The sequence below is a fragment of the Polypterus senegalus genome, chromosome 1 (assembly GCF_016835505.1).
Source record: "Polypterus senegalus isolate Bchr_013 chromosome 1, ASM1683550v1, whole genome shotgun sequence".
In the NCBI taxonomy this organism is placed as follows: domain Eukaryota; kingdom Metazoa; phylum Chordata; class Cladistia; order Polypteriformes; family Polypteridae; genus Polypterus; species Polypterus senegalus.
Genome location: NC_053154.1, coordinates 266,219,032 through 266,241,378, shown reverse-complemented (window position 1 = coordinate 266,241,378; position 22,347 = coordinate 266,219,032). Strand labels below are relative to the sequence as shown.

The 22,347-nt window shown below is 42.0% G+C and overlaps 2 protein-coding genes across 5 annotated transcripts in view; one reads left to right on the top strand and one right to left on the bottom strand.

Annotated features, from left to right (window-relative positions):
- The window catches only part of kat6b (K(lysine) acetyltransferase 6B), a 177,790-nt gene extending 169,034 nt beyond the window's left edge, over nt 1-8,756 (top strand). For all 4 annotated transcript variants that reach the window (XM_039773499.1, XM_039773488.1, XM_039773481.1 and 1 more), the window contains 3 exons: nt 864-1,151; nt 2,478-2,772; nt 4,991-8,756. In XM_039773499.1, the coding sequence (XP_039629433.1) occupies nt 864-1,151; nt 2,478-2,772; nt 4,991-7,401 (2,994 nt within the window). In that variant the 3' untranslated portion in view covers nt 7,402-8,756. The remainder of the gene's footprint in view (nt 1-863; nt 1,152-2,477; nt 2,773-4,990) is intronic.
- A 3,448-nt stretch (nt 8,757-12,204) lies between these two features.
- LOC120541614 (dual specificity phosphatase 29-like) lies at nt 12,205-20,991 on the bottom strand. The gene is made up of 4 exons (XM_039773414.1): nt 20,887-20,991; nt 19,975-20,217; nt 14,296-14,516; nt 12,205-13,958 (listed from the first exon to the last, which is right to left on the bottom strand). The coding sequence occupies exons 2-4, from the start codon at nt 20,151-20,153 to the stop codon at nt 13,702-13,704; spliced, it is 657 nt and encodes a 218-aa protein (XP_039629348.1). The 5' UTR covers nt 20,154-20,217; nt 20,887-20,991; the 3' UTR covers nt 12,205-13,701.
- Nucleotides 20,992-22,347: the final 1,356 nt, after the last annotated feature.

Genomic DNA, 22,347 nt, shown 5'->3' with positions numbered 1-22,347 from the left:
CATGAGCACCATACGTGATTTCCTCCCACTGTTCCTGTTCATGAGTCCCTCACTCATTCTTTCTTTCTTAACGACATTTTGATGTAATGCACAGCTTATTTTGAGAAAAATATTTAGGATACTAGTATATCATCATTTAATACTCAGCCTTGTTAGTTTATATACAGTAGGTATGTTGTTTTTCATTGAAAGAGTCTAGATAAAGATGTTGAAGCATTTGGACTAATCAAGATGTGAAATTAACTTATCTAATTTGTGTTGATTTTTGATTATTTACCTGCTGTCTCAAAAATCTCCTGCAGCCAGAATGCTGTCTTTCTGAAAGCATTCAATTAAAAGAAATGACTGTCTGTGCACACTTCATAGTTGCTTATAGATGGACTTGACTAATCTTTACAATTGAAGTAATGTGTGCGGTTTATTGGGTTTTCTTTATAAGAAAACATTGCTAACACATTTCATTTTTTTTCTGTGTGTATAGTTAATCATTTACAGTACATCTGGCATTTGTTGAAAATGGATTCTGTACATTTTTAAAGAAAGAATTGTAGGAAAACTGAAGCGTTTTTGTAATTAATTTTACCTAAACTGTGTTAATTAACTAGTGTGTAATAATGATTGTCAGCAGGCATGTAATTTAGTGCAAAATGACCTCAGTTCACTGCATTATTAATCATACTAAATATTCCATGAAATGTAATCTTCTGTGGCTGTATATCTTAACTGCCGCAGTGAGACCTAGTACTAATCAAATGGCATTCTCTCAGTTCATCTACTCTTTTAGTAATCATAACGTCCAGCGTAACGCATTGGTTTAATAATGAAAATGCTTTTGACATTTTTATTCATGCTTTATTGTACAGGCTGAGCGATTAATGGAACAGGCAACTTGCTGGGAAAAAGAAGAACAGGAAGCATTTAATGTAAAACTAAACAGCAGATTGGCATCTACAAAAATGACTTGTAAAAATTCATTAACACGATCTTCCGAGTGCCTTCCCACAATTCCAGAATGGTCAACCTTACAGTCAAAAGAATGCAGTGAGAATGAAAATGAGGATGATGAAGAGGAAGAGGAGGAGTCTGATGCCCAACCAGCTTCTCCTCCTGTTCTTACAAAAGCACAGGGAGTGCTGAACATAAAGAGAAAGGTATAGTGTGTAGAATTTACAAAAGATGCAAGAAATAGTAAAACATTATTTTGATGTGTTTTCTTCTGCAGGGCAAATGCATTAAAAGCTGTGTTTGTCAGAACTGGATGAGAAAAATGTGTTGCTTCAGTGGTAGCTTAAGCTGCAGCACAACTTTGAAATTTAAAAATGTAAATGAATGTTTTTATGTAGACGGTGCGGCATGACACTGCACATGACCTTTCAGCTCCTCTTTTGATGTTGGCTTGTGAAATATTGCCCCCTTGTGCCTTTTTACAGTATTGGCTTCACTACACAAACACATCTGGGTCTGTCCTAACCCCAGCTAACACTGCTCTTCATCTTATTGTGTGGCTGCATTCAGCAAAAAGTAGTTCTCTAACTGTGAGCAGTTCATCTTTTCCAATCATTTATAAGTATATACTTTTTTTTTTTTTTTTAATTTAATCTGATCATTTACCTCAAAATATTGCTCCTTCTCTAGTAGTGACTTAGGAGAAGCTGGGATACTTGTGATCTACCTCTACAGTTGAAAGCTGCCCCGCACTTGGGGTTTGGGGGAGAGGAGTGTCTGGATTAGGGCCGTCTTGGCCTGTAGGCTGCAGATGGGCAAAGTGTGGAAAAGCTCTTCCAGATAACAGGGTTCAGCTCCTGCTTTGACTTACTGGATGTCATAGTAAAAGTTCATGTCATTTGTAGTTGGGCATTTACAAATAGTAAAGTTCATGTTGAATATCACAATATGAACGTTGTGTTTCTCGTATTATTCTCCTATTAGTGAGGTTCCAAACTTTGAACTGTTCTCCAGATTACTTTTTTGTTTTAAACATGGTGAATATACAGTATATTTTATCAAGGTAAATTTTATTAACGCTCTCAAATCACTATCAAAATGTGTTTACACATGCCATTTTATACCCACCATGAATATTTTCTTTTAAATTTGGCTAAAAACAAGTGTTTAGAAGGGTTAAGGATGACACATACATTATTTTCCGCTTCACCTCAAACAGTTTATATACTGTATGTTAAATTCTTTATTGACTGTGAGTTTCGGTGAACAAGTGAAACACAAACTTAATCATATTCTCAAAAGATTGTTTGGTGTAAATTTTTTAATGTAAGAAGATCAGACAGGCATTAAACTGATAAATATAATGACACTGGTGGCTGTAGCTTTTATAAACTGAGAATGTGCCGTGCAGTGGAGTGCAGCGCTGCTCCAGTCCCTGTGATCCTCGGTTGGATTACTGGCGTTTGAGAATGGTTTTTATGCTAAATACTAATGTATTGTGTTCTAACTATTATTTTAATTGTATGTTTCAGAAGCCAGTGTTACTCAGACGAAAAAGAGGTCGCAAACGTAGACATGGCAATAGCAGTGTCACCACAGAAACGATATCAGAAACAACTGAGGTGTTGAACGAGCCATTTGAAAACTCTGATGAAGAAAGACCAATGCCACTTTTAGAACCAAACTGTAAGATGGATGGAGAAGATGAAGATGAGCCATGTGTTAAGAGAATGGTCAATCGTCATGACCGGCAGAAACATGTTAAAACTGAACAGCTCGACAATCATAACTGCAGAAAAGCTATTGTAGAGGAGATGCACAGTAAAGGTATGCATGTTTTTTTTACTACTTGTACTAACTTACTATAGAATGAATAAATATTAAAAAAAAAAATACCAAAAAGTTTCAACATGTTTATATTGTTAAAAAGTAGAATTGTTAAAAATGTATACATTCAAGTGTTGCCAAATTATTTATGGTATAAACGCTCTTGAGCCACACATTTATTTTGAATTAAGTTACTTGGGAATGGTAGCTGCTGCCTCGCATTAGTAAGGAGACCAGGGCTTGTGTCTTGGTTCCTTCCTGCATGGAGTTTGCATGTTCTCCCCATGTCTGTGTAGGTGTTTATGTGCAAGTTAGGTGGGTTGGCAATAATAAATTGACCCTTGTAAGTGTTTGGGGGCCGTGGTGGGTTGTGATGTGTGTGTGTGTGTGTGTGTGTGTGTGTGTGTATTCGCCCTGCAGTGGACTGGCAACCTGTCCAGGGTTTGTTCCTGCCTTGCACCCTTTGCTACCTGGGATAGGCTCCAGCATCCCCTGCAACCCTGTTCAGGATAAAGCCATTTAGAAAATGACTGCCTGACAGTTAAATTGGTGTATGCGATGATAACTTGGGTCTCTTTGAGTAGGTATTAGAAATAGGTAAGCTAAAGCACTTTTGACAGATATCACATCATTGTTTTACATCATCAAGAACACAGTCAGTGGCAGAAACATGTGCAGAGCAAAGAGTCCAAATGTTAACGTTTTGGTTCACAAAGATGGCAGTTTATCACAAGGAGAACTGGTGAAAAGGGCAGTGGTGAGTCTGTCCAGGTCTGTGGGTGAAGTACAGCCAGTGGTACAGGATGAGGACTACTGAGAAATACAAACACATGTTGAGCTATTATGCTGAACTTTTCAGTAACAGTTTATTGGTAAAAACTTAAATCTTTCTGTGTTATGATCTCCCCAAGCACACTGCAGACACAATTGCTGCCTACTTGCTAACAGTAGTGAGCGCCCTGCGCCACATCACTAAAGCTTTGTGGGATTGTTTGCAGTGAAAAGTCAGCAGAATTTACCACAGGACTACTTGAAACAGATTATCCAGCATTGTACCAAAGAGCAAATTTCTTCAGCTTTCATTAAAAGGATACCACTAAAAATATTGACTTGTTTTAAAAACCGACTTTTCATTTTTATTTTATCAAAGTTCATTTGTATTCTATGATTTTCTTCTTGGATTAAATAATCGTGTATTGCTAAAATAACTAGCTTTAAAGATAATTTTCCTGGGTGGCATAAGACATTTACACAGGATTGAACCAACTGTAAGTGGCGCCTTAGGCCACAGTTGTTCTTACTTAAAGGATCGTTTTCAAAGTAGCTTGCATTTGCTCTGTTGTCCCATCTCAGCTGTGCTCCTACCGAGATGAGAGCAGTTCATTTAGAGATGATCTGAAATCGGCCGAGGCGGTAAAGCAGGGTTAGCAAAGGAGTGCAGTGATTAAACAGTGTGTGCCCCCCTTATTTTGAATGTTTATATTTTCAACATTTGTTTGTTCAGATGAGAAATTCCTACTAGAGCTAAAAATGTATAAACATATATATCTATAGTGTTCCTGAAATCCTTTAACTTATAAAAAAGATCTATGCAGATATTCCTTTTAGTTTGAAAAGTCAACTCGTGAAAGCAGTGTCAGCTTAGGTTTTGTTAGAAATGGCAGCAATAGCGCCAGTAAGCGAGGTCCTCTCATTCCACAAAGTAGGCAGGCCCCATCTGAAAAAGTAGCTGAATTAAAAAAAATGGCTCGATAATTAAGCTGCTGTTCTCTTTATTTCACATGACAGATTGCATCTGTGCTGACAGATTTACAGAGCCAAAGCCTAACTTGGTAGCAGTTGATCCACAGCAGAAATTACACCTGGACGAGCGTATTAGTCTACCTCTGGGCACATCTCATACCAGGCCAGTTTAGCAGTGCACGTCAATTGGAGAGTGCGTTTGTATTGTGTGGAGGGTTACAGAGCATAGGGTGAGCACATAAACCTCACGGAGAAATCGCCACAGCCAGTCATCTAGTTGGGGTACAGGAGCGGAGAGGCAGCATCACTTTACCATTGTGCTGTCACACAGCCGGCCTGCCTTGTGATATGATACAGTAGCTGCCAAGGGCAAAATTAAAATGGCAATATTTAACGTCTCTGCATCAGGTTTAGTGACACACATTCTGTAATTGACTTTTAGTAATGTTTCTTTTTTTTTTTTCTTTTAATATAGATGTTACTTCAATTGGAAGTATGTTAAAAGGGAGCATTGAAGACAATCCTGAGCCTGTGAAACGCAAGAAGGGCTGGCCAAAGGGAGTTAAGCGTGGTCCACCAAAGTGGAGACGTAAAAAGGAAAGGAAAACTGGTTTTAAACTGAACTTGTACACTCCACCTGAAACACCAATGGAAGCCAACCAGGTCTTGACAGAAGAACAAAAGGAAGATTTGGATAAAATATCATCTGTTACAGAAGTAGATGGTAGCCTCAAAGAAAGTGACCTAAGTGTGACGGATCTTGGACAACCGCTTTCAGAACCTGCAAGTCCAGACGATTTACATCCAAAAATGATTGAAGAGAAATCAAGAAGTGAAGATAATTCTGATAGTAGTGATGAATGTTTAGAAAGTCTTGACCAAGTAGATGAGAACCAAGGTGAGAACCACTCTGATAAAATGGATGAAGATATTTCACAGGTTCATGAACATGACGATGAAGATGAAGAGGAAGAAGAACCAGTGCAAAATGAAGATCATGATGCTGATGATGAAGATGATAGCCACGTGGACTCAACAGAGCTAGAGAAGGAAGAAGGTGCACCTGAGGCTCTGACAGAACCCACCGAATGTCAAGAACCCTGTTTTGATTTGAATACTGCAGTGGAAAACGATGATGATGATGATAGCAGTGGTAATAGGAGAGACATGGAAGTGGATGATGATGACAATGAGATCGTTTCTGAGTCAGAGTCTGATGATGACAATAGCCATCACCTTCATGAAAAGGAAGAGGAACAAAGTTCTAAAATGAAAGATGTGCATTCAGTTTGTGCAGAAATAGATAATGAGACTGTGCAGGCAGTACAGTCGCTTACCCAGGAAAATAACGAACACGAGGACAACTTTCAGGATTGTGTGGAGACCCAGGAGGCCTGTAGGAGCTTGCAGAGTTATACTCATGCAGATCATAGCCCTCAGATGACCATAATGGATGACTGTCAGCAGTCGGATCACAGCAGTCCAATTTCATCAGTTCATTCTCATCCTAGTCAGTCAGTTCGTTCTGTAAATAGTCCAGCGGTCTCTGTGCTAGAAAACAGCTATACTCAAATTAGCCCGGATCATAGTGCCATATCTGTGCCATCCTTACAAAACATGGAAACCAGTCCCATGATGGATGTTCCTTCAGTTTCAGACCACTCACAGCAAGTCGTCGATAGTGGATTTAGTGACCTCGGCAGCATCGAAAGCACAACGGAAAATTATGAGAATCCTAGTAGCTATGATTCAACTTTAGGAGGGAGCATTTGTGGGAATAATTCTTCACAGAGCAGCTGCTCATATAATACGATCTCCTCCAGTAGCCTTACTCAGAGCAGTTGTGCCGTGACGCAACAGATCGCCAATATCAACGGGAGCTGTAGCATGATGCAACAGAACAGTATCAACTCTCCTCAGAACTGCAGCGTCAAGTCTCCCCAGGGATGTGTTGTTGAAAGACCACCCAGCAACCAGCAACAGCAAATGGCTCAGTGTAGCATGGCGACTAACTTTTCCCCACCCATGCAGTTGACAGAAGTTTCTGAATCTGGCAATCCAAATATTGGAATCTATGAAAGGATGGGCCAGAGTGACTATGGAGGTGGCCATTACCCACAGCCCTCTGCTACTTTTAGCTTAGCAAAACTGCAGCAACTGACTAACACCCTTATGGACCATCCATTGCCTTATAATCATTCAGCCTCTGTCACGTCCTATGCAAACAGTGTCTCTCTGTCTTCACAGCTGAGCAACACGGGACTTGCCTCTTTATCTCAGTCCCCACATTCTGTGCCTGGAGGACCCCAGGCACAATCCACAATGACGCCCCCTCCCAACCTGACACCGCCACCTTTGAACCTTCCACCGCCGTTACTACAACGAAACATGGCTTCCCCAAATGTGGGGATACCTCCCGCCCAGAGACTCCAGACACAGATGCCCGTCAAGAGCCATGTGGCAATGCGTGGCAAGTCTGCACCCCATCAGCAACAGTTTTATGGGCGTGCTTCCCAAACAGTAGCCATGCAAACACCTGCGAGAACATTAGCCATGCCACGAATGAACATGGGGGTGAATCTAATGCCTGCCCCAGCATACAATGTCAACTCGATGAACATGAATATGAACACTCTGAATGCTATGAATGGGTATCGGATGTCTCAGCCAATGATGAATACGAGCTATCATGGAAATCATGCCTATATGAATCAGTCGGCACAATATCCTATGCAGATGGGAATGATGGGAGCTCAGCCATATCCACAACAGCCAATGCAGGGGCCACCACACAGCAACATGATGTACTCGCCAGCCAGCCATCATAGCTACATGAACACTGGCATGTCCAAACAGTCTTTGAACGGCTCATTCATGAGGCGATAGTAGTAGTGGTCGGTCGGTCGGTCGGTCAGTCTGTCTGTCTGTCTGTCTGTCTGTCTGTCTGTCTGTCTGTCTGTCTTTTCTTTTTCTTTCTTTCCGTATCATTTTGTATTTATAAGTGCATACTAGCTCACTATGCCCTGTGTGTTTGTGTGCGTGTGTGTGTGTTTTGTTTTTGTTTTTGGTTTTTTTTTTTTTGTTCGTCTTTGTTTTATTTAAAACCAGCACTTGGTGTGAATGCAAAAAAAGTTGCGTTGTTTGGATAATATTTTTCTTTTATGAAAAGCCTTACATAATCAAAACTGAAGATGACTTTTCTAAAGTATTTTAATCAAGTCGTGAATGCAGCCTAAGTTATAAGGATTTTTAAAACGGATGCTTCATGATTGGACTACTTTGTCTGGCTAATGGAGCTATTTAATGTGCCTGCTATCAAAATGCGGTTTGGGACGTTGTGCTCTTTTAATAAGAAGTTCACCAATGTTGAATTTGTGTTCCACTCTTCTGCCTTTATGCTGTATCATTTAAGTTATTGTATTTTCCCAGTATGGTGTCACTTAGCATGCTATAAAGTCTTTGTTAGTGACAGTGCATAAGGTAGTACTGTACAAGTGTTGTACTTAATAGCAAGCCATTTTATACATACTTTGCCTTGATTAGGTTTTTCCCTTCAACGGGAGTGAGATGAAACTATATTTTTGTTAAATCTAAGATTGTAAAAATTGTATAACTTAGTCCTGTTTCAGTCATTACGTTTGAAAGGTTTTATTGCGAAATGTGTAATTCAGTACTTTTTTGTAACAACAGATTTCCTGAAATAAGGCAGCTTTCTGTTTTATAAAAAGAAAATGGATTTCTGTCTAAATAATGAAGCCTATTATCTGTGTTTGTACCAGCACACTTCTGACACACGTCAACGAACAGCTCCAGAAACACGGCAGAATTTGGAAAGCATTAAGTTATTTTATCAAAATGCCTTTAACCTTACACTTTCATTCCATCTGTAGATTTTTCTATCTTTATAAAATGTTGGAAATATATTTTACAGAAATATAGAGCTGTAGCCTGTGAATAGACCAAGCTAAGCTAACAAATCGCATGTAAAAAGCAAATTGTATTTGTGTCTGTTTATATTGCTTTTTTGTAGCCTTTGTACTTGTACAGAATGACTGTTAGGAATGAAAGGAAAACCTGGGTAAGTGTACAAAATAGGACAGAGCGAGAGTCTTGTATTTATCAGTTCTTTTTAGTCAGTCACTAAAAAAAGACAAAAAAATCAAACCTTAAAAAGAAATGCTGTACATTTTAACAAACAAAATAAATTATGATGAGCCATTATTGTGTCATTGCAATCTGCGTTCCATGTGTTAAAGTGTCTTCTTTACGCACTGCAGTTTCTTAGCCTTATGGTATCCGTGTGCCTCACTTAAATGCTACTGTACGCTCTCGTTATAAAAGTCAGTGTTAAAATGGTACCATTCAGTCTTAACACGGACATCTCAATCTGTCCTAGCAACGGCCCCCATCTTGTCCGTCCATCCATCATCCGACCCGCTATATCCTAACTACGGGGTCATGGGGGTGGGGGGGTCTGCTGGAGCCAACACAGGGCACAAGGCTGGAAACAAACCCTGGGCAGGACGCCAGCCCACCGCAGGGCACACACACACACACACACACACACACACACACCCACACCAAGCACGCACACGGGACAATTTAGGATCGCCAGTGCACCTAACCTGCATGTCTTTGGACTGCCGGAGGAAACCCACACAGACACGGGGAGAACATGAGGACTCCATGCAGGGAGAAGCCGGGTCTCCTAACTGCGAGGCAGCAGCGCTACCCACTGCGCCACCGTGCCGCCTCCCATCTTGTCTTATTTTATTTTATTGATTTTATTGTAATCATTCCATACAGAGAGAGCAATTTTTACAAAAAATAGGATTGAAAACAAATCAACCCAAACCCAACGCCCACCCCTGCCCATCTTGTCTTTTATGGCCACAGATGCTGCTGTTTCGGCTCTGTTCAATAAGGGCGACCTCAATTGAGCGCGGCGAGTAAGGCGTTGGTAGATAACTTCGTTCAAATGGCTCTGGAATATGTGAAGAGCAACAAAGGTGCAGATCTACTCGTAGTCGAAGGCTACACATTCATGCATTAATTAATTAATGTTTTAATATTCTTGCTTTCGCCTTTTTATTCGTTCAATCATTGCCTTTAATAAATTTTCTGTAATACTTTTGTTGCGTTTGCCTTTATTCGCTGCGCCCCATTGAGGTCGCTGTTTCAGGTTGCAGGACAAACCTTGCTGACTGTCAGTGAGGTGCTGCAAACATGCGCGGCTGGTGACTCTCTAGTTTGGTACGGCAGACTTGCAGCTCTCGCTCATTTACTCTTACGCAGCAAGACTTTAACAAAGCGTGCAATGTGACATTTGATGTGCCGCGGAGGTGGAGTAAGTAACCTATGAACACACAGGATTCCCAGGTCTTATGACGGAGTTTGTGATGTCAAGAGGGCGACGTGTCACGTAAGCGACGTCTGACCGCTCCAAAGTCAAGTCATTTTAGTAGGCCGCTTCACTGAGGCTTTGTGAGGGTTATGGTCGCCAAAAGAAGCCTTTTATAAGGTCTTGTGACTTACGAGTAAGAGAGACATTTTTGCAGTACCTGAACTGAAGTGTAATCTTATTTCCTTGAAGGATACAGGATATCTTTATTATATGATACGCTACTGTGGCTGTTCGTTTGTCTGTCCAGGATTTTAAATCACTTGTAGCTCGCAAACTCTTTGACCTGTTGGCCTGAAATTACGACACGACGTCTATTATCCACTTGCAGGGTGATGAATGACCTACAAGGTTATTCCTCTTTTGATTTTTATTTTATTTTATTGTAGAATCAACTCTCGGCAGTGTCCAGCAGGACGGCCTTGCGGCGCATGTGTACGGGCGCCATTCTCATCCCTTAGCCGTCACTTCCCCTACCATCTTAAATCATTCTTGAGGCAGATTGAAGTGCCAGCTTAAGTGAAAAATTAAAGACGACGTACTAAGTAATTATACACAAACACTGACTTAATCAGTTTTAACACGAAAAGATGGCGAGCAAAAGAAATGAAGAAGAGGGCCGCTAGGGTGGAGAGAAGAAGAGCTGCTCAGGAAGCAGCAAGCACATCGACCTCTGAGCAAACGAATGCTAAACGTACAGAGAAAGAGTCTGAAAAGTCGAGAGTGCGTGCGCCATTACTGCTCTTTTTAATAATACGCTCACCGGCCACTTTATTAGGTACGTCTTGCTAGTACCGGCTGGACCCCCTTTTGCCTTCAGAACTGCTGTAATTCTTGGTGGCTTAGGTCCAGCGTGGTCCTGGAAACATTCCTCAGGGATTTTGGTCCATATTGACATGATAGCATCACGCACATCCATGATGCAACTTTCCCATTCCACCTCCTCCTAAAGGTGCTCTGTTGGGTTGAGATCCGGAGACTGTGGAGGCCATTTGAGGGCAGTGAACTCATTCATGTTTGAGATGATTTGAGCTTTGTGACGTGGCACGTTAACCTGCAGGAAGTAGCCATCGGAAGATGGGTACACTGCAGTCATAAAGGGATGGACACGGTTAGCAACAATACTCGGGTAGGCTGTGACATTTAAACTGTGCCCAACTGGGTAACAAGAGGCCCAAAATGTGCCAAGAAAATATGCCCCACACCATCATACCACCAGCACCAGCCTGAACCATTAATACGAGGCAGGAAGGATCCATTCTTTCATGTTGTTGACACCAAATTCTGAGCCCAACATCCTAATGTCACAGCAGAAATCGCGACTCGTCAGACCAGGTGACATTTTTCTAATCTTGTGTTGTCCAATTTTGGTGAGCCTGTGTGAACTGGAGCCTCAGTCGCCTGTTGTTGGCAGACAGGAGTGGCACTCAGTGTGGTCTCCTGCTGCCGTAAGCCATTTGTTTGAAGGTTTGACGTGTTGTGCATTCAGAGGTGCTCTTTTACATTCTTCAGTTGTAACAAGTTGTTATTTGAGTTACATGTTGCCTTTCTATCAGCCTGACAGTTCTCATCTGACCTCTGGCATCATCAGGGCATTTTTGGCCAGAGAACTGCCCTTCACTGGATATTTTTCACTTTTTTGGACCCTTCCCTGTAGACCTTAGAGATGGTTGTACGTGAAAATCCCAACAGAAGAGCAGTTTCTGAAATACTCGGAGTAGCCCACCTGGCACCAACAACCTGGCGGCATTCAAAGTCGCTTGAATCGCCCGTCTTCCCCGTTCTGGTGCTCGTTTGGACTTCAGCAGGTCTACAGGCCTAAATGCGTTGACTTGCTGTTCTGTGATTGGCTGATTAGATATTTGTGTTAACGAGTAGTTGAAAGGGTGTGTAAACAGGTCGTCTTGCACCTCACACCACACACACACACACACACACACATCAGGCAAGTCACCTTAACGTAACACGCCAACATAACAGACATTCCCTTCACATTTGGAGTAATCTTACAGGGTCAGGCTCACTTGTTACACGCAGATCACAAACAAGGAATGCCAGACATTACCTTTAAGACATTAATACACCAACAGAAAATCACATTTCCAGTTTCCTTTTGTGATAAAGAAAACAATTCACAGTTCCTCAAAAGCAGTGAGAGTTTCATAACAAGGCACTAAGCTCGACCTACAAATTAATGTTTTAACATGCAGGAGATTTTGGAAGTCGTCTTTAAATTGAATTCCCCACAGCAGTTGCCCGAGATGAAAAGACCAAGCGAGTAGCCGTGCTCATTTGTCGCCATACCTTTTATTTTTGTTAACTTATCTACATTTTGACTAAATGACTGACCCCGCACCTCTAATAGATGCCATATAAACTTAACAAGTAGCGTATACAAGTTGGGAGAAGAGACCAACCTAAAACGAGCAGTGCCCCTTGCCAGTAGTCCCCGGTTTGTATTGCTGGCACTCGCACTGCGCGGCTGTCTGTCTGTCTGAGATGTGAGGCTTTGAAAGCATAACTTGGTGCCAGTCAGATGCCCAGTCTTCCTGTGCTGGGCTCCCGTTCTCTGTGACCAGCGTGTACCCCGTACTCGAGGCGGCTGTTCAGTGATGCTCAAGTGTGTATTCTTGTTCAGCCTTGAGACTAAAGGTCTGCACTTCTACTTCTTAATCCAAAACGTGGAACAGTCTGTCAGATGAGCTTTTGTGCCATGGAATTTTATTTATTTATTTATTCTTTTACCGTGTCAGTTTTCATATTCAATTATTTTATGAGGTACTCTTCCGTTATTAAAACTGCTAGAATAAAAACTCAAATTTAAATTAAAACACAAATCCTAAAGTTGTCTCTGCTGTATTTTAAATTTGGCCATAAGATGTTCGATTTTTAATCGTTCTAAGGGTTTTCTTCACTTTATTTGTCAACGTTATTTTTACAACAGTCTTACTAGAAATGGCAATTCAGTTCGGTTATTAGGTTGCACCAGTTAAAGGGGCCGAGTACTCGGTAATGAGCTTATTTAAAGCGTCCTACCCGAGCAACCAGCTGTCGGCACACAAGTCAGTCCCCCTGTAAGTCTTGCAGTGAGTCTTACGGCAAACGGACTTCCCAGTTAAAACTGCAAAAATGAAACAATTCTACAGAAATCTTCAGCATATTTCTAACATGACATGGGACAAATCGCGTTCTTTTGGCTCACCATCCATAATCCTTATGTTAGGATGATCTACTAACAGTGACATGAATGTGAATCTGGTCTGCCTTTTTAAATGTATTGTATATCGGGACTGGGCCGCCGTGGCTGAAAGCTAGGAAATCAAAAGACGGCTCGGAGACTTTGATTCTCGGCGTCGGAGCCATTAGGTGTGCCAGGCTGCAGTCTTGGTACTTTTACAGAAGTTGTGAAAGTATTTTGGTCAGCGTTAAACTTAATGAGGAATGAAGGGTTTCATGTTAACTGATCAAAGCCGAATTGTAAGGCATTGTGGTTTTTTAATAACCATCAGTGATGTTCGTTGAAAAGTGGAGACTGCTGAGCGACTGTAAACACAAACGGCACACGCCGAGTGGTGCAGGTAAGCGTGTTTGTGGTGTGTTTTTAAGAAGGAAACGCCACAAGTAAAAGATCCGCTCCAGACTTTGTGGTATTCGGCTCAACGATTTACACTTTTTGGTTGACAGCAATCAATCCCTTTAACCCCTATATATTTATGAAGTAATTCAGTAATATGCTGGAAATCCATGGTAAGTGGTTCTAAATTCCTTTTCATTCCACAAAAATGTTAACTGATCACTTTGTTCTCCTCGTGGTCTACGCCATTGGAACTGTTCTCATTCTTTGCATTCTTCCTTTCTAGAATGAGGTTTATGTCGAGCTGTCTGAGCTGCTTCAGGAAGCCACGGTTGGGCAGTATGGCTCGGTTTTTAAGCACTTGATGAATTGCTTCTACGACATTCATGTTCTTGTAGATCATCAGGTAAGCCAGAACTAGAGAGGCCGAGCGACTTCTTCCCATAGCGCAGTGTACCAAAAGTTTATCTGGAACAACAAGCAGAAAAACAAACAATTCATTTTCTCATGCCGTGAGAACAAACAGAAGCCGTGTCAGGTGTTTGTGTCTTGTTATAGAACAGGAGCCGGGATTTCAGTTTTTAACTTTCTTCCACAAAGCTCCCTGGCCTGCCTGATTTGATTAATACAGGAAAAGCAGTAATAAATACTGTGATGAACATTCATTCACACGCTTTTAACTAAATCAGTGAGAGGTTAGAAATCACAAAGTATGAAAGGATGCTTCATGTCTAGAGAGAAAATGTGTTCTTGGGTGTGTGAGACCCGACTGTACTTGGGCAACACTCTGCGGCGCCAGGCTTACTTTCAGGGTTGTTCAGGGTGTTGTCAATGAACTTTGCAGCTGGATAGAAAAACTGGCTGAGATCGAAGCTGGGCAGGTCTTCTGCTTCCACCCCATAATACTCGATGTTCATGTCGCTGTAGTACTCTGGTCCGGTGCCAACATTCCACTTGCCATCTGCAGCATTCAGAATGTGCGTCATGCCCATCTTCTCCAGATTATAGCGATCTAACGCGGTCTTTCTGCAAGAACAATACCAATTGGTTTTAGGTGCAGAGAACAGGCCCACCGATGACTTTTTGTTTTATCTATAAACACTTTGCTGTTTTTCCTTCATTTCTTGTGCTGTTTCCTTAAAGGTTGTGTTTGTCTGTTACACATTGCTCAGTTCCTGCAGTTTAATTGTAAAATTGTATGTCAAAATACACATAACCAATTTCTTAGATTTTTGTTTTTAAAGAGTTTAGTTTTGATTTCAAAGATACGACACTCGGCGCCTTCTGCAAAGTGCAACGCTGCTCATCACACTGCCTCACCTCCCTGTCCACCATGACACGGGCGCATCATTGTCTGTGAGACCTCGAAGGATGGGGTCAGGGTTTTCAAGTCAGTATTTCTTCACCCGCGTATTAGTGAAACAGGACGGCGAGGAGGGCCGCGACCGGCTCTCTACTCCTGACGTCACTCTTCCCCCTCCCCTCACCTCGGACCGCAGCCTCAAGTGAACTGTAATTCTCGGCGCGATGAGAGAAGTCGCAAAATCAACCAGAATGTTCAAGCAAATTATAGAAAAAAAAAACCCGACCTAAATCTGTTAAGTCGTTTTATACCTAAGCGGAGTTAAGGTTACGCCCCGAGGAGACGCGTGAATGAGGAGGGCCCCGGAGCACAATGAGTCTCTCTCGGATTCGCTCTAATAAATCGGTACCGCAAGCGAATTATGATACTTAGCGCGACGAGGGAAGTCTCAGAATCAACCAGGAAGTTCAAGAAAACTATAGAAAACAACCAAATCTAAATCCGTTAAGTAATTCTCTCGTGAAAAGTGGACTGACATACAGACAGAACGCGCTTGGACCACAAAATTTTTAAAACCGTTTCTTAGAGAGCACCGATCGGCCAAGGGTAACGTACATTCCAAATATCAAGTCCTCATGGTTCGGGAGATTTCGTGATGAGTGACTCAGTTGTATTGGGTATATATATATATATATATATATATATACACACACACACACACCCTGCTCTGCCCGTTAACGCATCAATTTAATAATGCCGACAATTATTTTATCGCGAATTTACAGTTTTTATTATTTTGAAAGCTTCAGTCTCTATACCGATCGATAGAGATCAGTGATCTTCTTGTTACAGCGTTTTTCGATACACTTTTGCTGGAAGGAAAGTTAGCTTTGTTTGATTTAACCTCGATTCCCTGCGCATGCATAAGTAGCAAACAGCATCAACAGTGGCATGTGGAGAGATACCAAAGTGAACGCTCAAAGCATTGGATGGCTTTTATTATCCGTATTATCGCTGAATCGGACTCTTGATTTGTCAGATTCCAGTTCTGATGCAAGTGATCTGGAGATGGAAATCGAAAGTGCGGTACCGGCCGCCGCTAATGGCGATGCTGATGCACCTTTGGTAACGTTCGCCTGAGAGGACAGACACTTAAGATGACAGGAGGTGCAAACCATATTGCATCCCACTGCAACTTACTTACATTAATGTTTAAGTTGAGATTTACAAGAAATATTTTAACTGCTACGAATTAAAAGGAATACTGCTGTTAAAAACCACCTGATTTGTTTAAAGTTTTTGCAAAACAAATATACGCAATACACTACTTTTGAGTTTATTATGTAATTTTGCGCATAACAATGTGATGTGATTGTCTGCGATTAATCGCGAATAAAAATTTTAATAGTTGCCCAGCACTAAAAAAAATATATCTGTACATTTATGAAATACATCACATAAAATTGTGTTCTAAAGTGAAGCGTTTTTCATAAATTTTAAAAATATTTTGTTCTTGCGGCTGACAATTGGGCTAAACGCGGCACGGATCCACAGGTGAATGAAAAGGCCTTGTAACGTACAAATACGTCTATTTTTCAAGGCAAAAATGTTAGCAATTGTTATTCCACGGCCTAACATTGGACACGTTTTGCACAGCAGGGTACCCGTGTTGTTTTTAGTAGTAGTTGTGAGATTCGGCCATTTTTAAAAGGAGACCGGCTGTGCGTCTCATGACGCCATCTCTCGCGTTCGTCTCAATATCAATATCAATATCAAACGTATTCTTTGAAGCTTGGTTGATGTGTCCGAAAATGGCATCAGACATGGAGATCATCACACATACGCATGTTAACCTCTTAACTACGAAGAGATGAGGGCACAGAGCTGTGTATCCGGACTTTGAGGAGAAGCTGGTGGCATGGATGCCAGAATGATGAGGGAAGGTCTGAATACGACAGAACCGGCCATCAAAGTCCAGGAAAGAGATCACAAAGATATGTGAAGTGCATCATCTGGTCGTCATGTAGGTCAACCACTCCGGAGAGCTTTATACTCGCCCTACCTTCTCCGCTTTTCATCAAAGGGTCTGGCATTACACAGTTTCCCTTTTTCTTTGCAGACACGACTCTTCTTCCTTCAGCAAAGACTCGCTTGGTATGTGACGTTGACCAAATACTGTCCCCTACTGACATGTCCACATTTTAGCAAGGGCAGCAGCATGAGACCCCCACAAAAGTGTTTTTCACAGCAGTATTGCTGGGTTTGCAGGTGAGTTTATTCATTTGAGGTTCATCCTGAAAATATTTCACAGTGCATCACTTTTTCCACATTTTGTTATGTTACAGCCTTATTCCAAAATGGATTAAATTCATTTTTTTCCTCCGAATTCTACACATAACACCCCATAATGACAACGTGAAAAAAGTTTACTTGAGGTTTTTGCAAATTTATTAAAAATAAAAAAACTTACATACAGTAAGTATTCACAGCCTTTGCTCAATACTTTGTCGATGCACCTTTGGCAGCAATTACAGCCTCAAGTATTTTTGAATATGATGCCACAAGCAGTCATCTTTCCCTTTAGTCTCCCAGTTCCTGCCGCTGAAAAACATCCCCACAGCATGATGCTGCCACCACCATGCTTCACTGTAGCGATGGTATTGGCCTGGTCATGAGCGCTGCCTGGTTTCCTCTAAACGTGACGCCTGGCATTCACACCAAAGAGTTCAATCTTTGTCTCATCAGACCAGAGAATTTTGTTTCTCATGGTCTGAGAGTCCTTCAGGTGCCTTTTGGCAAACTCCAGGCGGGCTGCCATGTGCCTTTTACTAAGGAGTGGCTTCCTTCTCACCACTCTACCATACAGGCCTGATTGGTGGATTGCTGCAGAGATGGTTGTCCTTCTGGAAGGTTCTCCCCTCTCCACAGAGGACCTCTGGAGCTCTGACAGAGTGACCATCGGGTTCTTGTTCACCTCCCTGACTAAGGCCCTTCTCCCCCGATCGCTCAGTTTAGATGGCTGGCCAGCTCTAGGAAGAGTCCTGGTGGTTTCGAACTTCTTCCACTTACGGATGATGGAGGCCACTGTGCTCATTGGGACCTTCAAAGCAGTAGAAAGTTTTCTGTAACCTTCCCCAGATTTGTGCCTCAAGACAATTCTGTCTCGGAGGTCTACAGACAATTTCTTTGACTTCATGCTTGGTTTGTGCTCTGACATGAACTGTCAACTGTGGGACCTTATATAGACAGGTGTGTGCCTTTCCAATTCATGTCCAATCAACTGAATTTACCACAGGTGGACTCCAATTAAGCTGCAGAAACATCTCAAGGATTATCAGGGGAAACAGGATGCACCTGAGCTCAATTTGGAGCTTCATGGCAAAGGCTGTGAATACTCATGTACATGTGCTTTCTCAATTTTAATTCTTAATTTTTAATAAATTTGCAAAAATCTCAAGTAAACTTTTTTCACGTTGTCATTCTGGGGTGTTGTGTGTAGAATTCTGAGGAAAAAAATGAATTTAATCCATTTTGGAATAAGGCTGTAACATAACAAAATGTGGAAATAGTGATGCGCTGTGAATACTTTCCGGATGAACTGTATTTTCAAACATTGCCATGCAGCTGGCTTAGTTAAACGTTTTTAATGCACCGGTGCCCCATGATGCTTCACGAGTCGTGTGACTTGCAATCTGCATTCCTAGGTGCTTCTCGGATAGATCGCCATAACAGCAAATGCATTTGCCCCTAACAACAAACATCGCGACTGAAGTTTTTTTCTACTTTTATCATTTTACCATAACATGAAAAGCCGTTGTTATTTTTAGATTCCTTGGAGTTCAAAACCTCTAAATGGATACATATTTATTGGAAATTCATCCAGGAAACGCTACAAAACGTTACCGACTGCTGATCATAATTGTAATGCCAGTCTCTTGCTTCACAGGCTATTAGTAGCGATGGGGGAGAGAAAGAATATTGTGCTGTGCTATCGTGATTTTATTTGTTGTTGTTGTTCAGAGATGCCGTTTGGAATCCGCTATTTGGCCGTATGTCAGTCCCAGAGTTGTCGGACTCTGTTAGGTCTGTTGTGGGTCACCGGTATGCATACCTGAACAAGTGGCACAGAGTGGGCCAAACCCCTCTAAGTCTCTGTATCTGAGTGCTGGGTCCTTGTAAGGTAAGGTTAGGTTTCTTCTGGCAGGCAAGGATCCCATAAGTAATGACCCATTGCTGCCATTAAGCTCTTCGAACGTGATCGCAACTGATAAAGCGCATTTAGCAGGAGGTATGGCTTGTACGTGTCAATCATTGCGCACGGCGCCGTGAGCTCCGCCCTTCACGTGTTCCACACACGGATGTAAACATGGCGGCGTGGCTATGATTTATTGGTAAGGCCCCAGTTAAGAGTAGGAAAAATGCTATAGCAACGCAAAATTGGCCCAAGCCACTTGGCAAGGGCAGCAATTAATTGTTTGTTAACAAATAAACAACTTTGTAGCACGTGAGGAAAATGTAGTGTGAAAAACTGCAGACAAACCTAACAAGGCCCTTGACCGACTGCGTAGGACTGACTGGGAAAAGAGGTTTCTAATATTTGTGCCGCTCGTTGAATTTGTTAAAGCGTCGTCCTTTTAATTGCTTTGTTATATGAATGGCGTGTTAAGCGTGTCGCCGAGCTCGAAACGCAGTTCTGACAGGACCCTGAGCCTCTAATGAACGTTTCATCGGGGCCGCAGACGTCTGCTTTTTCTGGATGGAGAGGGTTTTAATACTTCACCTCCAAAAGTAACGGGATTTGTCTTCACCCTCCAAATGACGGCTGGCCTAAGGTGGGGCCCTCAAACAGAAGCGCCGCGCCACTCCTTTGAAAAAAGCGAGCTCGTTCAACGCTGAAGCCACTTGTGTCTTTCCGTCTGTACACCACGGGGTCCCGTTACCTAAGCCTAGGGTGCCATAGCGGGAGAGACAAATGATTGAGTGTTGGCGCTGACTGCTTTTAAATGGAGATTTGTTACCTCTTTAGCGTTCACGCTCCGCCAAGATTGCCTGCTAATTCCTTCACATGCCGCGAGAAATACCTCCAGGTTTGCAGCCCGAGACGTTATCATCTTGAGCCCACCCCCGTTTGACAGACAGAGTGTAACGCCGACCCGCTCAGACCACTCGTGAAGCACTTACTCATCGCCGATGTACAGGTTGGGCCACACTTCGTTGACGTGTGTGAATTTGACGGTCCCGTGCCAGAAGAGCCGCTCCAGCTCGAAGGCCCCCGGTGTTGCGTATTCGTCATCTGGATCGGCCTTCACCGCCGCGTAGGCGTTTTTCTTCTTTTGGTTCTTAGTCCCATTTGTTGTCATTTTTTGTATTTCTTTTTTCAAAGTCTCTCCTTCTCCGAAATGTTAGTTTGTTCAGTTGGATTACCTGAAAAGAAAACTTTTTTTTTGTAAATGTTTAAATTGACTTCATACATTATCACTAATATGCAATCGACAGATTTTAAAAAACAACATCTGTACTGTGAATGAGTGCAGGAACTGCTGCTTCAGCTGTGACATTCTTTAGTGTAAGGTGTGATTTACAGCTCCTCGGTGCCCATGCTGACTTCTGTGTAAATCCCCCGGTGATGCTCCTCTTAAGTTTGGAAAACAGAATTAAATAGCAATATTCTGTCTATGACCTTTCCTTAATTGTCGGCTTGCACTGTAATCCTTAAAATCTTAATTAAGAGGACAGCTTGGCAACATCTCTGTAATCGCCTTAATGCTGCACTTCCATATGTGTCCCCTAACAGGTTAGAGTTCTGTCATTCCATGCATGATAGGTTCAAGTTTACAGTTGGAACCATTTTATAAAAGTACAATTTTCATACTGTAACAGAAAATGTCACACAGGGTAACATCACACTTGCAACAGTATTACAAAATTTAGTCAATGATTTAAAAAAAATTTCTTGTTTAATGAAATGTTTTTTTTTTAACCAGTCTCTTTTATACATTCTTAAAAGCATCCACCTACAGATTCAAAATATGTAGCTATACAAATCATAATTTACAGATAGCAATCTTTGACCGTGCCACTTTTATTCCATACCTCATTCACTTGTCCTCTGAAGTTGGCCAAGAACTTAAGTGTGCCCGCGACTCAGGACACCCTCTCGCTAGGCGACACTGAAGTTGAAATGATATTTTTAGAATTGCTCGTCCACAGACTGTGCCCTTTGCAGTGCTACCCTGCCAAAAGGGTGAATCTTCCCATGTGCCAATAAAACTATTCATATCCCAGTCCGTGTAACCTTAAACCTGAAGCCTGCAGAAGTGCTCATTGACAAATGGTCACTTTACACAGCGAGCTGGACCCACTAGACTTGCCGCCTCTATAATCGTTTTCAAATGCTTTTCAGTATCTTCAGTAAGTGACCCCAGTTGATACCCTTGGTAGTTGCGAGACACCAACCCTAACTTAACATCGCATGATAACCTGATTAAGCACTTTTTATTTTATCATTCAAGTCATTTCTTGCCCTGCTCGGTTACACAGGTCACTTTATGTGACCTGGAGGTGCTCTGCCATATGGGACAGTGCAGTGAAAAGACGAAAGGGGCAAACTGAGAAAGCAGGGTTACAGAAACCACTTTGACAGGTGCCTCGTAAAAATCTGCTCGGAGCCGTGGCTTGTTAACCCAGAAGGAGACTGGAGAGGAGATACAAGGTTTAGAAATTTGTGGTTTGAACTTTGAGATTGACTGTCAGTGTTTCATAATTGATATACAGAATATCTCATGAAATTTAATGAGGCCATGCTGATGTTTTCGAAGACCACATGATATCAGTCTCGTCCATACAAAGGCAAATCTCTTATAATAAAGGAATTTGTCATTAAAAACAATTTAGTATAAGAGGCTAGGCTTTGTTTTCCCTCTACCTGTTTGTTCTTGCTAACTCCATGCAGTCCTTTGGAGATGTTGCTGACTAATTTGTGGGCTCGTTCATGGTGGTAGCAGGCTAAATGTTTTAAGTGCTGCTCGGTGATTGTAGTTTGATGTGTAGATCAGTAGTTGTCCATTGAGTTTAGATTTCATTGTTTTGTCACTTTCAGCTATTCTATTCATTGAAACACCTGTGTGCTGAACAGTGAGTATATCCTATTTTAATTTTTGCTGGCGGCCTGTTCTTTCTTTGTTCTTTCTTAACAATTTCTTTTAACAGGGGCAACCTGTGCAGCCGCAACTTGTTTTTTTGCAGGGAGTTGAGAAGTTAGATTCTCTAGTAGAGCTCAAGTGTCCCGGTCCATTTTCCTACAGTGTAAGCTTTGAGTTTTAATTCATTTACTAGGGGGCTTTGCTCACCAACCCCGAAAACGGCCTGCGCTGTGCACCAACCACTTCGCGTCTGTGCTACTCACGTTGTGAAGAGGTGGGCTGAATGCACCCCAAATAGACGCGGTCGCTCCTCCGAAACCCCCTCTTAAACGGGGATACAATGGGAAGCAGATTGTTTTTGGCTTTTTTTTGTTAACCTCCTCTTTGCTCGATCAGCTGCTGGCACCGTGCT

Coding starts and splice junctions, on each gene's coding strand:
- LOC120541614 (XM_039773414.1), bottom strand. CDS start 20,153: ATGACAACAAATGGGACTAAGAACCAAAAGAAGAAAAACGCCTACGCG. Junction 14,517..19,974: donor AACCTGTACATCGGCGATGA/GTAAGTGCTTCA, acceptor TTGTTCTTGCAG/AAAGACCGCGTTAGATCGCT. Junction 13,959..14,295: donor CACCCTGAACAACCCTGAAA/GTAAGCCTGGCG, acceptor TTGTTGTTCCAG/ATAAACTTTTGGTACACTGC.